The sequence below is a fragment of the Physeter macrocephalus genome, chromosome 6 (genome assembly GCF_002837175.3).
Source record: "Physeter macrocephalus isolate SW-GA chromosome 6, ASM283717v5, whole genome shotgun sequence".
Classification (NCBI taxonomy): Eukaryota; Metazoa; Chordata; class Mammalia; order Artiodactyla; family Physeteridae; genus Physeter; species Physeter macrocephalus.
In genome coordinates, this window is record NC_041219.1 from 88819412 (window position 1) to 88835703 (window position 16292).

The 16292-nt window shown below is 39.0% G+C and overlaps 1 protein-coding gene across 4 annotated transcripts in view; it reads right to left on the reverse strand.

Annotated features, from left to right (window-relative positions):
- LARP4 (La ribonucleoprotein 4) overlaps positions 1-16292 on the reverse strand; it is a 69096-nt gene that overhangs the window by 24133 nt on the left and 28671 nt on the right. For 3 of the 4 annotated variants that reach the window (XM_007120168.4, XM_007120167.4, XM_007120169.4), the window contains one exon: positions 16116-16169. In XM_007120168.4, the coding sequence (XP_007120230.1) occupies positions 16116-16169 (54 nt within the window). Of the gene's footprint in view, positions 1-1608; positions 1817-16115; positions 16170-16292 lie in introns of those variants that run through there. The other variant, XM_028491351.2, reaches the window with a different exon arrangement.

The following is a 16292-nucleotide window of genomic DNA, read 5'->3' on the forward strand; positions in this document are numbered from 1 at the left end:
AAAAAAAAAAAAAAAAAAAAAAGTCAAGACAGGCTGAAAGCTAGGCCTCTTGTGCTAAACAGTTAAGCCAAGTTGTGCATGCAAAGGAAATGTTCTTGAAAGAAATGAGAAGGACTACTGCAGTGAACACACGAATGTTAAGAAAGCCAAACAGACTTATTGCTGATGTGGGAAAGTTTTAGTGATCTGGATAGACGATCAAACCAGTCACAGGGCTTCCCTGGTGGCGCAGTGGTTGAGAATCTGCCTGCCGATGCAGGGGACATGGGTTCATGCCCCGGTCTGGGAAGATCCCACATGCCGTGGAGCGGCTGGGCCCATGAGCCATGGCCGCTGAGCCTGTGCGTCCGGAGCCTGTGCTCCGCAACAGGAGAGGCCACAACAGTGAGAGGCCCACGTACCACAAAAACAACCCAAAAAACAAACAAAAAAAATCAGTCACAACATTCCCTTAAGTATAAGCCTAATCCAGAGCAAGACTCTCACTCTCTTCAATTCTATGAACGCTGAGAGAGGTGAGGAAGCTGCAGAAGAAAAGTCTGAAGCTAGCAGAGGTTGGTTCATGAGGTTTAAGGAAAGAAGACGTCTCCACAACATCAAAGTACAAGATGAAGCAGCAAGTGCTGATGTAGAAGCTGCAACAAATTATTCAGCAGATCTAGCTAAAATAAGTAATGAAGATTTTCAACGTAGACAAAACAGTTTTATATTGGAAGAAGATGCCATCTAGGACTTTTACAGCTAGAGAGGATAAGCCAATGCCTGGCCTCAAGGCTTCAAAGCTTCAAAGTACAGGCTGACTCTCTTGTTATGGGCTAATGCAGCTGGTGACTTTAAGTTGAAACCAATGCTCATTAGCCATTCCAAAAATCCTTTGGCCCTTCAGAATTATGTTAAATCTACTCTACCTGTGTTCTGTGAATGAAACAACAAAGCTCAGATGATAGCACAACTGCTGACAACATGGTTTACTAAATATTTTAGGCCTACTATTGAGAACTACTGCTCAGAAAAAAAGATTCCCTTCAAAATATTACTGCTCATTGACAATGCACCTGGTCACCCAAGAGCTTAATGGAGATGCACGCTAAGATTCACGTTGTTTTCATGCCTGCTAACACAGCTTCCATTCTGCAGCCCATGGATCAAGGAGTAATTTCGACTTTCAAGTCTTATTATTTAAGGAATAGACTTCTTGGGCTTCCCTCGTGGCGCAGTGGTTGAGAGTCCGCCTGCCGATGCAGGGGACGCGGGTTCGTGCCCCGGTCCGGGAGGATCCCACGTGCCGCGGAGCAGCTGGGCCCATGGGCCATGGCCACTGAGCCTGAGTGTCCAGAGCCTGTGCTCCACAACGGGAGAGGCCACAGCGGTGGGAGGCCCGTGTACCGCAAAAAAAAAAAAAAAAAGAAAGAAAAAAGAAATAGATTTCTTAAGGCTATATAGTAGCTGCCATAGATAACAGATCTGGGCAAAGTCAATCAAAAATCTCTGGAAAGGATTCACCCATTCTAGACGCCATTAAGTTCATTCATGATTCATGGAAAGAAGACAAAATACCAACATGAATAGGAGTTTAGAAGAAGTTGATTCCAACCTTCATGGATAACTGAGCAGTTCAAGACTTCAGTGTAAGAAGTAACTGAAGATGCACTGGAAACAGCAAGAGAACTAGAATTAGAAGTAGAGCCTGAAGATGGGACTGAATTGCTACCATCTCATGATGAAACTTGAACAGATGAGGAGTTGCTTCTTATAGATGAGGAAAGAAAGTGGTTTCTTGAGATAGAATCTCCTTCTGATGAAGATGCTGGGGAGACTGTTGAAATGACAACAAAGGATTTAGAATATTACATAAACTTAGTTGTTAAGGCAGTGGCAGGGTTTGAGAGGACTGACTCCAATTTTAAAAGAGGTTCTACTGTGGATAAAATGCTATCAAACAGCACTGTGTGCTACAGAGAAATGGTTTGTGAAAGGACAAAATTGATACGGCAAACTTCACTGTTGTCCTATTTTAAGAAACTGCCACGGCCACCCCCAGCGTCAGCCACCACCATCCTGATCCATCAGCAGCCATCAACATCAAGGCAAGATCCCCACCAGCAAAAAGATTACGACTGGTTGAAGACATGGATGATGATTACCACTTTTTTTTTTTTTTTTTTTTTTGCAGTACGCAGGCCTCTCACCGCTGCGGCCTCTCCCGTTGAGGAGCACAGGCTCCGGACATGCAGGCCCCGTGGCCATGGCCCACGGGCCCAGCCGCTCCGTGGCACATGGGACCCTCCCGGACCGGGGCACGAACCCACGTCCCCTGCATCAGCAGGCAGACTCTCAACCACTGTGCCACCAGGGAAGCCCCACTTTTTTTTTTTTTAGCAATAAAGTATTTTTAAATTAAGGTATGTACATTTTTTGACATAATGCTATTGCACACCTAACAGATTCCAGTAGAGTGTAAATGTAACTTTTATATGTACTGGGAAACCAAAAAATTCGTGTGACTTGCCTTACTGCAGTGGTCTGAAACTGAACCCTCCATACCTCCAAGGTATGCCTGCCTATTCCTACACTGGAATACTACTTGGCAATAAAAAAGAGTGTACTACCAATACATGCTACAATATGGTTTACTAAAAATTATGGCAAGTGAAAGAAGTCAGGTACAAAAGAGAATATGCTGTGTGGTTTCATTCATATGAGACTACAAAAAAAAACAAACCTATAGCAGCAGAAAGCAGATCAATAATTGCCAACACTGGATGCTGATGAGGGGAGACTGACTGAGAAAACAACAGTGCATAAATTTGCAAAAACTAATAAAAAAATGTATGCTTCAAATAAGTACATTTTATTGTATGTAAACTATACTTTAAGAATGTTGATTAAAAAAGAAATTTTTTCTTAGGGCCTAGCAAAACTAGATTCAAACCCAAAGGCGTAAAGAAAAATATTTATCAATTTTGTAATCTTGCTACAACAAAATGGATTTCCACACAAATACCACAAACATAATAACAATACAAATAGTTAATTTGACAAGAAGATTAAGCTCCTCTAAGAACTCATACAAATCAGTAAGAAAATCTTCACAGAAAAATAGTCAAGGGGACTTCCCTGGCAGTCCATGGGTTAAGACTCCATGTTTCCACTGCAGGGGGCACAGGTTCAATCCCTGGTCAGGGAACTAAGATCCCACATGTGTAGTGTGGCCAAAAAAAAAAAGTTGGAAAATCAGAGAATCAACCACAGGAAATTTTAAAGAAATAAAAAATACTGCAGGGACTTCCCTGGTGGCGCAGTGGTTAAGAATACACCTGCCAATGCAGGGGACACGGGTTCGAGCCCTGGTCCAGGAAGATCCCACATGCCATGGAGCAACTAAGCCCATGTGCCACAACTACTGAGCCTGTGCTCTAGAGCCCGCGAGCCACGACTACTGAAGCCTGTGCGCCTAGAGCCTGTGCTCCGCAACAAGAGAAGCCACCACAATGAGAAGCCCGTGCACCACAACCAAGAGTAGCCCCCGCTCACCGCAACTGGAGGAAGCCCCCGCACAGCAATGAAGACTCAACACAGCCAAAAGTAAATAAATAAAATAATTTTTAAAAAATACTGTAAAAGTGTAAATTGGTTCTACCTAATAAGTAAATGGATATACTCTTCGATACAGATAATTTAGTTCTAGGGTATTATCCTAAAGTTATAACTGCATATATAAACAGAAAAACAGTGGTAAAACAGCAGAATAGGCTCTATGCGTAAGTACCTCCACTGCATCAATAATTAAGCAAGAAAGAGTGCTTGTACACTTATAACGACTAGGTGAGTGCTTGACAAAAGGAGAGGCTGCTGACCTTTTCTAAGTGAGCAGTATACAAAAGTAGCCACCATCCCTGCCCCTCAGTGGCTTGTGTTCCTGGAGTGGCTGGCTGGTGCCAAGGCATGTAGTGGGGACTTTGTTCTCCAGAAATTGAGGGTGCATTGTGGTTGGTCTGGTGGATCCCTGAGAAATCAGTGCCCATGCTTGCCTTAGTTTTGGCCCTCTTCACAGCAGCAGATTCCCCTGGTGACTGACTTAAAAGGACAAAATCCTTTGCCACCAGCACTACCCTATCCAGAGCCGGACATTTATGGAAATCTTTACCAGGTCATATGCCAAATGCAGAGATAATGGAACAGAAATTTCAGTGACCACAAACAACAAGGAATATATATTTTGCGAAAATAATTTGGAAAAGTCACAAATGAACAGCTATAGCCCTCAACAAGCAAAAAATCAGTAATATATGAGGAGCAGGAGAATCAGATTTCCAGAGTTAACACTTTACACTACTTGGCATGTCTAATTCTCAAAAAAAATTACAAAACACACAAAGAAACAAAAAACTATGGTCCATTCACAGGAAAAAAAGAATTTGATAGAAACCATCCTGAGGAAGCTCAGACATTAGAATTACTGGCCAAAGATGTTAAATCAACTATCTTAAGTGTACGGAATAAGCTAATGAAAACCATGGACAAACCTAATAGCGATCCGGAAAAAGATGTATAAACAAAATGATAAAAGGTAATCAGTACACCTACCCTTCAAGAAACGCTAACGGGAGTTGTTCAAGGTGAAATGAAAAGACACCAAACAATCAAAGCCATAAGAAGAAATAAAGAACACTGGTAATTACATAGGTAAATTAAAAAAATATTATTGTACAATTGTCCCTTGGTATCTACAGGGGACTGGTTGCAGAACCTAGAAATACAAAGGGCTGACTGCACCTCTGGTATGTGACTCCTCTTTTTTCCTTATATGATTCAAAAGAGAAATGAACAAAACAATATAAAGTGATACCAATGGGAACACATATAAAGATGTAAACTGTGACAATAAGAATATAAAGGGAGACAGACAGAGAAGTATAGAAGCAGAGTATTTATACACTACTGAAACTAAATTGGTATTATTCAAATGAGGTTGTTATATATTTAAGATGTTAATTGTAACCCCCAAGAGAACCACTAAAAAAAACAAAACAAAACTTAGAAGTATACAGAATAGGGCTTCCCTGGTGGCGCAGTGGTTGAGAGTCCGCCTGCCGATGCAGGGGACACAGGTTCGTGCCCTGGTCTGGAAGGATCCCACATGCCGTGGAGCGGCTAGGCCCATGAGCCATGGCCGCTGAGCCTGTGCTTCCAGAGCCTGTGCTCCGCAACGGGAGAGGCCACAATAGTGAGAGGCCCGCGCACCACAAAAAGAAAAAAGAATAGGAAAGAAGGATATCAAAATAGTTACATTACAAAATTTCAAAAAAGGCAATAATGGAGGAATTGAGGGGGAAAAGACATTTAGGACACACAGAAAACAAATACCTAAATGACAGAAGTATCCCTACTTATCAGTAAGAACTTTAAATGTAAATGGCATAAACTCTCTTCTTAAAAGGCAGACACTGGTGGGTTGAATAAAAAAAACAAGATTCATCCATATGCTGTCTATAAGAGATTCCTTTTAGATTCGAAGACATTGAAATTAACAGAACTGAAAAGGGTATTCCAAGCAAACAGTAATCAAAATACAGCTAAGATGACTATATTATTATTATGCAAAACAGACTAAGTCAAAAAAGCTTATTAGAGACAAAGGAGATTATATATTGATAAACGGTTCAATCCAGCAAAAAGATAAAACAATTATAAACATACATACATCTACCAAGAGAGCCCCAAAATATGTAAAGCAAAAACTGACAGAAAAAGGATAGACAGTTCTGCAATAATAGACACTTCAATAACCCACTTTCAATAATGAATAATAACAAAACAGAAAAGGAATAAACAGGGACTTCCTACGCGCAGGCTCAGTAGTTGTGGCTCAAGCAATAAACAGGGACTTCCCTGATGGCACAGTGGTTAAGACTCCATGCTCCCAATGCAGGGGGCCCAGATTCGATCCCTGGTCAGGGAACTAGATCCCACATGCATGCTACAACTTAGAGTTTGCATGCCACAACTAAGGAGCCCTCCTGCCACAACTAAGACCCAACGCAACCAAATAAATAAATAAATAAAATAAAAGCAATAAACAAATAGGGAACTTGAATAACACTACAAACACTGACAGACGGTACCCTAAAACACCAGAGTATATATTTTTATCAAGTGTACATGGAACATTCTCTATGAGAGACCAAAACTGGTTTTAATAAATTTCGAAAGACTGATACCTTACAAAGTATCTCCTCTGTCCACAATGGAATGAAACTAGAGATCAGTGAGAGAAGGAAAACTAGAAAATTCACAAATTAAACAACACACGTTCTTAACCAATGGGTCAAAGATGAAATCGCAAGAGAAATTAGAAAATAATTTGAGATGAATGAACACAAAAACACAACATATCAGAACTTACTGGATGTATTAGCCATAAAAAGGAACAAAACTGGGTCATCTGTAGAGACGTGGATGGACCCAGAGACTGTCATACAGAGTGAAGTGAGTCAGAAAGAGAAAAACAAATATCGTGGGCTTCCCTGGTGGTGCAGTGGTTGAGAATCTGCCTGCCAATGCAGGGGACACGGGTTCGAGCCCTGGTCTGGGAAGATTCCACATGCCGTGGAGCAACTGGGCCCGTGAGCCACAACTACTGAGCCTGCGCGTAGGAAGTCCCTGTTTATTCCTTTTCTGTTTTGTTATTATTCATTATTGAAAGTGGGTTATTGAAGTGTCTATTATTGCAGAACTGTCTATCCTTTTAATTCTGTCAGTTTTTGCTTTACATATTTTGGGGCTCTCTTGGTAGATGCATGTATGTTTACAATTGTTTTATCTTTTTGCTGGATTGAACCTTTTATCAATATATAATCTCCTTTGTCTCTAATAAGCTTTTTTGACTTAGTCTGTTTTGCATAATAATAATATAGTCATCTTAGTTGTATTTTGATTACTGTTTGCTGGAGCCTGAGCTCTGCAACAAGAGAGGCCGCGACAGTGAGAGGCCTGCGCACCGTGATAAAGAGTGGCCCCCACTCGCCACAACTAGAGAAAGCCCTCGCACAGAAACGAAGACCCAACACAGCCAAAAATAAATAAATAAATAAATTAGTTAAAAAAATATATATCGTATATTAATGCATGTATGTGGAATCTAGAAAAATGGTACAGATGAACTGGTTTGCAAGGCAGCAATAGAGACACAGATGCAGAGAACATACGTATGGACACCAAGGGGGGAAGGCGGGTGGGTTGAACTGGGAGATTGGAATTGACATATATACACTAATATGTATAAAATAGATAATTAATGAGAACCTGCTGTATAGCACAGGGAACTCCACTGTACAGCAGAAACGAAGACAACATTGTAAAACAACTATACCCCAATAAAAAAGAACTTACTGGATGTTATAAAAACAGTGCGAAGAGGGAAACTTATAGCTATAAGCACCTATGTTAAAAAAGAATGATCTCAAAGCAATAACCTAAGCTACCACCTAAAAACTAGAAAGAAGCAAAGTAAAACCAAAGATAGCAGGAGGAAATAATAAAGATTAGAATGGAGATAAAAAGAACAGAGAAATGACAAAAATCAATGAAACTGAAAGCTGGTTCTATGAAAAGATCAAGAAAATGAACAAACCTTTAGCTAGATTGACTAAGAAAGGTAAAAGATTCCAATTACTAAATCAGAAATGAAAACTAAAATCAGACCCAAATACTGATTTTACAGAAATAAAAAGAATACAAGAGAACAGTGTAAAAAAGGCAGATCAACATGTGGATAACCTAGATAAAACGGACAGATTCCTAGAAACACACAAACTACAAAAACTGACCAGAGAAGGTGGAAATTTGAATAAACCTTTAAGAAGGAGGTTGAATCAGTGATTTTAAAATTTCAAAGAGGCCATATGATCCAACAATCCCACTCCTGGACATATATCCAGACAAAACTATAATCTGAAAAGATACGTGCACCCCTATGTTCACAACAGCACTATTTACAACAGCCAAGACATGGAAACAACCTAAATGCCCATTGACAGATGAATGGATAAAGAAGATGTGAGATACACACACACACACACACACACACACACACACACACACATTCATACGTATCAGCCATAAAGAAAGAATGAAATAATGCCATCTGCAGCTACATGGATGGACCTAGAGATTATCATACTAAGTGAAGTCAGTCAGAAAGAGAAAGACAAATACCGTATGATATCACTTATATGTGGAATCTAAAATATGACACAAATGAACTTATCTGTGAAACAGAAACAGACTCATATATGTAGAGAGCAGACTTGTGGTTGCCAAGGGGCAGGAGGGGTGAGGGAGGGCTGGATTGGGAGTTTGGGACTAGCAGAGGAAACTATTATATACAGAATGGATAGACAACAAGATTCTATTGTACAACACAGGGAACTATATTCAATATCCTGTAATAAACCATAATGGAAAAGAAAAAAAAAAATGTCACCAATCCTTCTCAATTAACACCAATCCTTCTCAAACTCTTCCAAAAAAACTGAAGAAGAGGGAACACTTCCTAACTCATTCTATAAGGCCAGTATTACTCTGATAAAACAGACAAAGACACTACAAGGGGGGGAAAAAACCTATAGGCCAATATCCCTTATGAATATAGATTTTTAAAATCCACAAAAAAATACTAGCAAATTCAACTTGTCAGGAGTTAAAAGAGTATACATCTTGACCAAGTGGGATTTATTCCAGAAATGGGGGTGGGAGAGTGGGGAGGGAGGATGGAAGGTGGGGTGGTTCAACATAAGAAAATCAATGTAATATGGCACATTAACAGAACAAAGGAAAAAACACACATGATCGTCTCAATTGATACAGAAAAAGCATTTCAAAGAATTCCACACTTTCAAGGTAAGAATACTCAAACTGGGAACTGAAGGGAACTTCATCAACATGACAAAAGCCATATGTGAAAAGCACATAGTTGATATCACACTCAGTGGTAAAAGACTGATGGTTTTTCCCCTAAAATCAAGAACAAGACAAGGATGCCCACTTTTGCCATTTTGCTCAACATAGTATTGGAAGTTCTAGCCAGAGCAATTAGGCAAGAAAAGTAATAAAAGACATCCAAACTAGAAAGGGGAAGTAAAATTATCTGTTTGTAAATGACATGATCTTACATGTAGAAAATTCTTAAAGAATCAGATCCCCACCCCCATCCCCCCAAAAAGTTAGATCTAATCAACTAGTACAGCAAAGATGGAGGATATAAAATCAACACTCAAAAATGGTTGTATTTCTACACACTAGGAATGAACAATCTGAAAAGGAAATTAAGAAAATTCCATTGACAACAGTATCAAAAAGAACAAAATACTTAGGAATACATCACCTATACAATGAAAACTACAACAAATTGCTGAAAGAAATGAAAAACCTAAATAAATAGAATGAAATCCCATGTTCATGGGTTGGAGGACTCAATATTGTTAAGATGACAATAATATTCAAATGATATACAGAGTCAGTGCACTATCTAAGTCCCAATGGCATTTGCTTGGAGAAACAGAAAACTCCAACCTAAAATTCATATGAAATTTCAAGTGGTCCTGAATACCATCAACAGTATTAAAAAAGAACAGTAAAAGTGAACAGCTCATATTTCTCATTTTCAAATCGTACTACAAAGCTACAGTAATTGAAATAGTGTGGTACTGGCATAAAGACAGACATACAGACCAATTAAATGGAAATAGAGAGCCAAGAAATAAACTCAGCTCCTCCCATGGACACACCAAATATACAAGTACTTACAGAGCAAGTATCTATGACAACAACCTGAAGACTAGCAGAAAAGATTTTCCACAACTAAAGACATGAAGAAGGAAGCATGAGATGGGTAGAAGGGGTGGAAATGAGACATAGTCAGGACCCAAACCCCCTGGTTGGTGACCCACAAACAGGAAGAATATCACAATTGTAGAGTTCCTCCCCCAAGGAGCAAGGGGTCCAAATGCCACATCAGGCTCCCCAGCCTGAGGGTCCTAAAACAAGAAAACGAGGCCCCAGAAGGTCTGGCTTTGAAAGTCAGTGGAGCTTGCATACTGGACACTGAGAAGATTGTAGGAAACAGAGAATCTGCTCCTAAAGGGTGGGCGCAAAAATCTCACCCACCCAGGACCAGACAGACGGCTACAAGGGGAATTCTAGAAAACATTTAATGATGCATTAACACCTATTCCTCTTAAACTATTCCAAAAAATTGAAGGAGGAATGCTTCTGAGCTTATTCTATGAGGACAGCATCACCTAGATACCAAAACTAGACACAAAAAAAGAAAACTACAGGCCAATACCACTGATGAACATGGATGCTAACATCCTCAACAAAATATTAGCAAACAGGATTCAACAATACATTAAACAGATCACACATCATGATCAAGTAGGATTTATCTCAGGGATCAAGGATGGTTTAATATCTGCAAATAAATCAATATGATATATCACTTTAACAAACTGAACATAAAAATCATACGATCATCTCAACAGATGCAGAAAAAGCTTTTGAAAATTAAACATTTAACATTTATGATAAAAACTCCCAATAAGTGGGTATATAAGGAACATACCTCAACATAATAAAGGCTATATATGACAAACCCACAGCCAACATCATACTCAATGGTGAAAAGCTGAAGCATTTCCAGTAAGTTAAGGAACATGACAAGGATGCCCACTCTCGCCATTTTTATTCAAAATAGTACTGGAAGTCCTAGCCATAGCAATAACGAGGAAGAGAAATAAAAGGAATTCAAATTGGAAAGGAAGAAGTAAAACTGTCACTGTTTGTAAATGACATGATACTATATATAGAAAAGCCTAAGGATGCTATCAAAATTCTATTAGAATAAATGAATTCAGTACAGTTGTAGGATACAAAACTAATACACAGAAATCTGTTGCACTTCTATACACTAATAATGAACTATCAGAAAGAGATTTTAAGAAAACAATCCCATTTACAACTGCATCAAAAAATAAAATATCTAACCAAAGAGGTAAATGACTTATACTCTGAAAACTATAAGGCATTGATGAAAGAAACTGAAGATGACACGAACAAAAAGGCACACCATGCTCATGGATTGAAGAATTAATATTGTTAAAATGACCAAACTAAGCAAGGCACTCTACAGATTCAAAGCAATCTCTATCAAAATATCAAAGGCATTTTTCACAGAACTAGAACAGTAATTCTAAACTCTGTATGGATACTAAAAGACCTCAAATACCAAAGCAATCTTGAGGAAGAAAAACAGAGCTGGAGGTATTCCGCTCCCAGATTTCAAACTATATTACAAAGCTTCAATAATCAAATAGTATGGTGCTAGCACAAAAACAGACACACAGATCAATGAAACCAAAGAGAGAGCCCAGAAAAAAATCCACACATATTTGGTCTATTAATCTATGGCAAAGGAGGCAAGAATAAACAATGGGGAAAAGACAGCCTCTTAAAGAGAGCTGGGAAAACTGGATAGCTACATGCAAAAGAATCAAATTGGACTATGTTCTCACACCATATACAAATGGGCAGAGGACCAGATACAGACTTTTTATCCCCCCAAAGAAGACACACAGATGGCCACAGACAGAAAAGATGCTCCACATCACTAATAATCAGAGAAATGGAAATCAAAACCACAGTGAGATACCACCTCAAAACTGTCAGATGGCTATCATCAAAAAGAACAAATAACAAGTGCTGGCGAAGATGTGAGAAAAGGGAACCCTTGTGCACTTGTAGGATTGTAAATTGGTGCAGCCACTATGGAAAAACAGTATGGCGCTTCCTCAAGAAATTAAAAATGGAACTCCTGGGCTTCCCTGGTGGCGCAGTGGTTGGGAGTCCGCCTGCCGATGCAGGGGACGTGGGTTCATGCCCCGGTCCGGGAGGATCCCACGTGCCGCGGAGCGGCTGGGCCCGTGGGCCATGGCCGCTGAGCCTGCGCATCTGGAGTCTGTGCTCCGCAATGGGAGAGGCAACAATAGCGAGAGGCCCGCGCACCGAAAGAAAAAAAAAAAAAAAAAAAAGGAACTCCTATAGGATCCAGCAATTTCACTTCTGGGTATTTACCCAAGGAAATCAAAACTAATAATTCCAAAAGATATATGCACCCTTATATTCACTGCAGCATTATTTACAACAGCCAAGATATGGAAGCAACCTAAGTCCCCATCAATAGATGAATGGATAAAGAAGATGTGATATATATACACAGGGGAGTATTACTCAGCCATAAAAAAAGAAATCTTGCCATTTGTGACAACATGGATGGATCTAGAGGATAATTATGCTAAGTGAGGTAAGACAGAGAAAAGCAAATACCACATGATCTCACTTATATGTGGAAACTAAAAAATCAAACAAACAAAACAAAATGAAAACAGACTCATACATACAGAGAACATATGGGTAGTTGCCCGAGGGGAGGGGGTTGTGGGGCAGGTAAATAGGTGAATGGAATTAAGAGGTAAAAGCCTCCAGTTATACAATAAATAAGCCATGGGGATGTAATATACAGCATAAAGAATATGGTCAGGGACTTCCCTGCTGGCCCAGTGGTTAAGACTCCATGCTCCCAATGCAAGGGGCCTGGGTTTGATCCCCGGTCGGGAAACTAGATCCCGCACGTGTGCTGCAACTAAGAGTCCACATGCCGCAACTAAGAAGCCTGCATGCTGCAACTAAATTCCACATGCCACAATGAAGATCCCGCGTGCCCCAACTAAGAGCCAGCACAGCCAAAATAAATGAATGAATGAATGGATAAATATTTTTTAAAAAGAATATGGTCAAATAATATTGTATTAACTTTGCATGGGGACAGATGGTTACTAGACTTAACAAGGTGATCATTTCATAATGTATGCAAATGTCAAATCACTATGTAGTATACCTGAAATGAACATAATATTGTATATCAACTATATTTCAATTAAAAAGAAAAGGCTAATATTATAAAACCCTTGGAAGAAAACATAGGGGAAACATTTCATGATCTTGGATTTGGCAACGATTTATGAAGTATGGCAACAAAAGCACAGATAACAACAAAAAAATTAATGGGACTTCATAAAAATTAAAAGCTTTTATGCCTCAAAGACACTTCAAGAGAGTAAAAAAGATAACCCACAAAATGGGAGAAAATATTTGCAGATCATATATCTGACAAGAGTTTAATATCCAGAATATATAAAGATCTGTACAGCTCAACGACAAAACAAATAACCCAATTTAAAAAATGGTCAACCTAGAAACAATAAATGCTGGAGAGGATGTGGAGAAAAGGGAACACTCTTGCACTGTTGGTGGGAATGTAAATTGATACAGCCACTATAGAGGTTCCTTAAAAAACTACAAATAGAACTACCATATGACCCAGCAACCCCACTACTGGGCATATACCCTGAGAAAACCATACTTCAAAAAGAGTCATGTACCAAAATGTTCATTGCAGCTCTATATACAATAGCCAGGACATGGAAGCAACCTAAGTGTCCATCATCGGATGAGTGGATAAAGAAGATGTGGCACATATATACAATGGAATATTACTCAGCCATAAAAAGAAACGAAACTGAGTTATTTGTAGTGAGGTGGATGGACCTGGAGTCTGTCATACAGAGTGAAGTAAGTCAGAAGGAGAAAAACAAATACCGTATGCTAACACACATATATGGAATCTAAGGAAAAAAAAATGTCATGAAGAGCCTAGGGATAGGATGGGAATAAAACACAGACCAACTAGAGCACGGACTTGAGGATATGGGGAGGGGGAAGGGTAAGCTGTGACGAAGTGAGAGAGTGGCATGGACATATATACACTACCAAATGTAGGGTGGATAGCTAGTGGCAAGCAGCCGCATGGCACAGGGAGATCAGCTAGATGGTTTGTGACCACTTAGAGGGGTGGGAGGGAGGGAGACGCAAGAGGGAAGAGATATGGGAACATATGTATAACGGATTCATTTTGTTGTAAAGCAGAAACTAACACACCATTGTAAAGCAATTATACTCCAATAAAGATGTTAAAATATTTAAAAAAAATAAAAAAATTAAAAATGGTCAAAGGACTTGAACAGACATTTCTCCAAAAAAGACATACAAATGGCAAAGAAGCACATGAAAAGATGCCCGATACATGTGTCACTAGGAAAATGAAACACAAAACCATAATGAGATACCACTTTCTACCCATTAGGATGAGGGCTTTATCCAAAAAGCAAAAATAACAAATGTTGTTAAGGATGCAGAAAAATTTGAATTTTCCTCCATTGCTGGTGGGAATGTAAAAGGATACAACTGCTTTGGAAAACAGTTATGCACTCCTCAATATGTTACACATATAATTATCATATTACCCAGTAATTCCTAGTATATACCCAAAAGAGTTGAAAGCAGGGACTCAGATAGTTGTGCAGCATTATTCACAATAATCCAAAGATGGAAGCAACCCAAGCATCCTTCAATAGATAATGAATAAACAAAATGTGGTATATACATACAATGGAATATTATTCAGCCAATAAAAAGTAATGAAGTTCTGACACATGCTCCACATAGATGAAGCTGGAAAACATTATGCTAAGTGAAATAAGCCAGATACAAAAGGACAAATATTGCATGATTCCATTTATATGTGGTATCTAAAATAGGTAAATTCAGAAAGACAGAGACTAGAAGGGAAGTTACCAGCAGCTGGGAAGAATGGGAAGTTATGGTTTCATGGGTATAGAGTTTCTGCGGATGCTGCAAAGTTCTGGAAATAAATACCGGTGATGGTTGTACAGCAATGTGAATGTACTAAACGCCACTGGGTTAGTTGTACACTTAAAAATGGTAAATTGTATGTATGCATATTTTACCACAATAAAAAAAACTTTTAAAGAAAGCATATTTACAAATTATTTGTAAATAGAGCAACAACTTAATAATTAAACCATGATACACATGAACAATATTAAATGTATACCTGAAACAATGGTGAATGAAAAGATCTATCATGAGAAAAGAATAGGCGTGTATATACTACACATTTTCATTCACGCAAAGACAAAAAGAAAATTCCTAGATGGGTGCAGAAAAAACTGCTCTCTCTCATCACCTCTAGGGAAAATGACTGGAGGAATCTGGGACAGGGAGATTTAATTAACTTATTTACTATAAATCATTTGACTTTCTTACCACATACAGGTATTACTTTCACACTTAAAATAATGTGGAGGATGGACTATAAGGAGGGGAAAGCTGAAGGCGTAACAGCTAAAAGGCTATTCCAATTGCTCAAGCCTAAACAATGGCAGTAATGATTGAAAGAAGTTTTGAAGGCAGATTTCATGGGATGTGAGAACAGATTAGACATGTAAACTGTGAGCAAGTGTCATCAACGACAATTTCCAGGATCCCAAATGGCTGAGTATTAATGCAGTGATGCAGTTAATTGAAATGAAAGTATTGAGAATGTTTTCCACCTTTGTTACTAAAATATTATTCCTGCTCCTAAGAGCAGGATTGAGATCTATGATTATCTTACATGTTGTCAATCAGCATCTAACTTAAACTTCATGCTGTCTGAAGTTATACTTCTAGAAGAAACTGCTGTTTAGAAAGTACTTTGAGGGCTTCCCTGGTGGCGCAGTGGTTGAGAATCCGCCTGCCGATGCAGGGGACACGGGTTTGTGCCCCGGTCCGGGAGGATCCCACATGCCGCGGAGCGGCTGGGCCCGTGAGCCATGGCCGCTAAGCCTGTGCGTCCGGAGCCTGTGCTCCCCGCAACGGGAGAGGCCACAACAGTGAGAGGCCCACGTACCACACAAAAAAAAAAAAAAAAATTCCAATTACCATTTTTTAGAATAGAAGGGGAACTGAGCTAGGAGATAAAAAGAAAGTATCTTGACATTCTATCAACTAATTTCCTGAAATAGCATTTCATATGAGCCAGAAATTTCTTTAAAATCATTATGGGTTTTATAAAATGTTATTCATCTTTGTTTGTTAATAGACAGACAACAAAAACCTTCTTGTCTCATGATGGACTACTTACAAATGTTTCTTACCATGATTGGCTTGCCCTGAAATGTCTTAACTTCTTCTCTTAAGTATTTAAAAGCCTGTTAACAAAGCAGGAAGGAACTTCCATTAGCATGCAAACATTTCATTAAAGCCATCATTATTCTATCAAAAGAGTTTTGGTAATTGCAACTATCTCTAAACTAAACAATAAAAAATTCTGA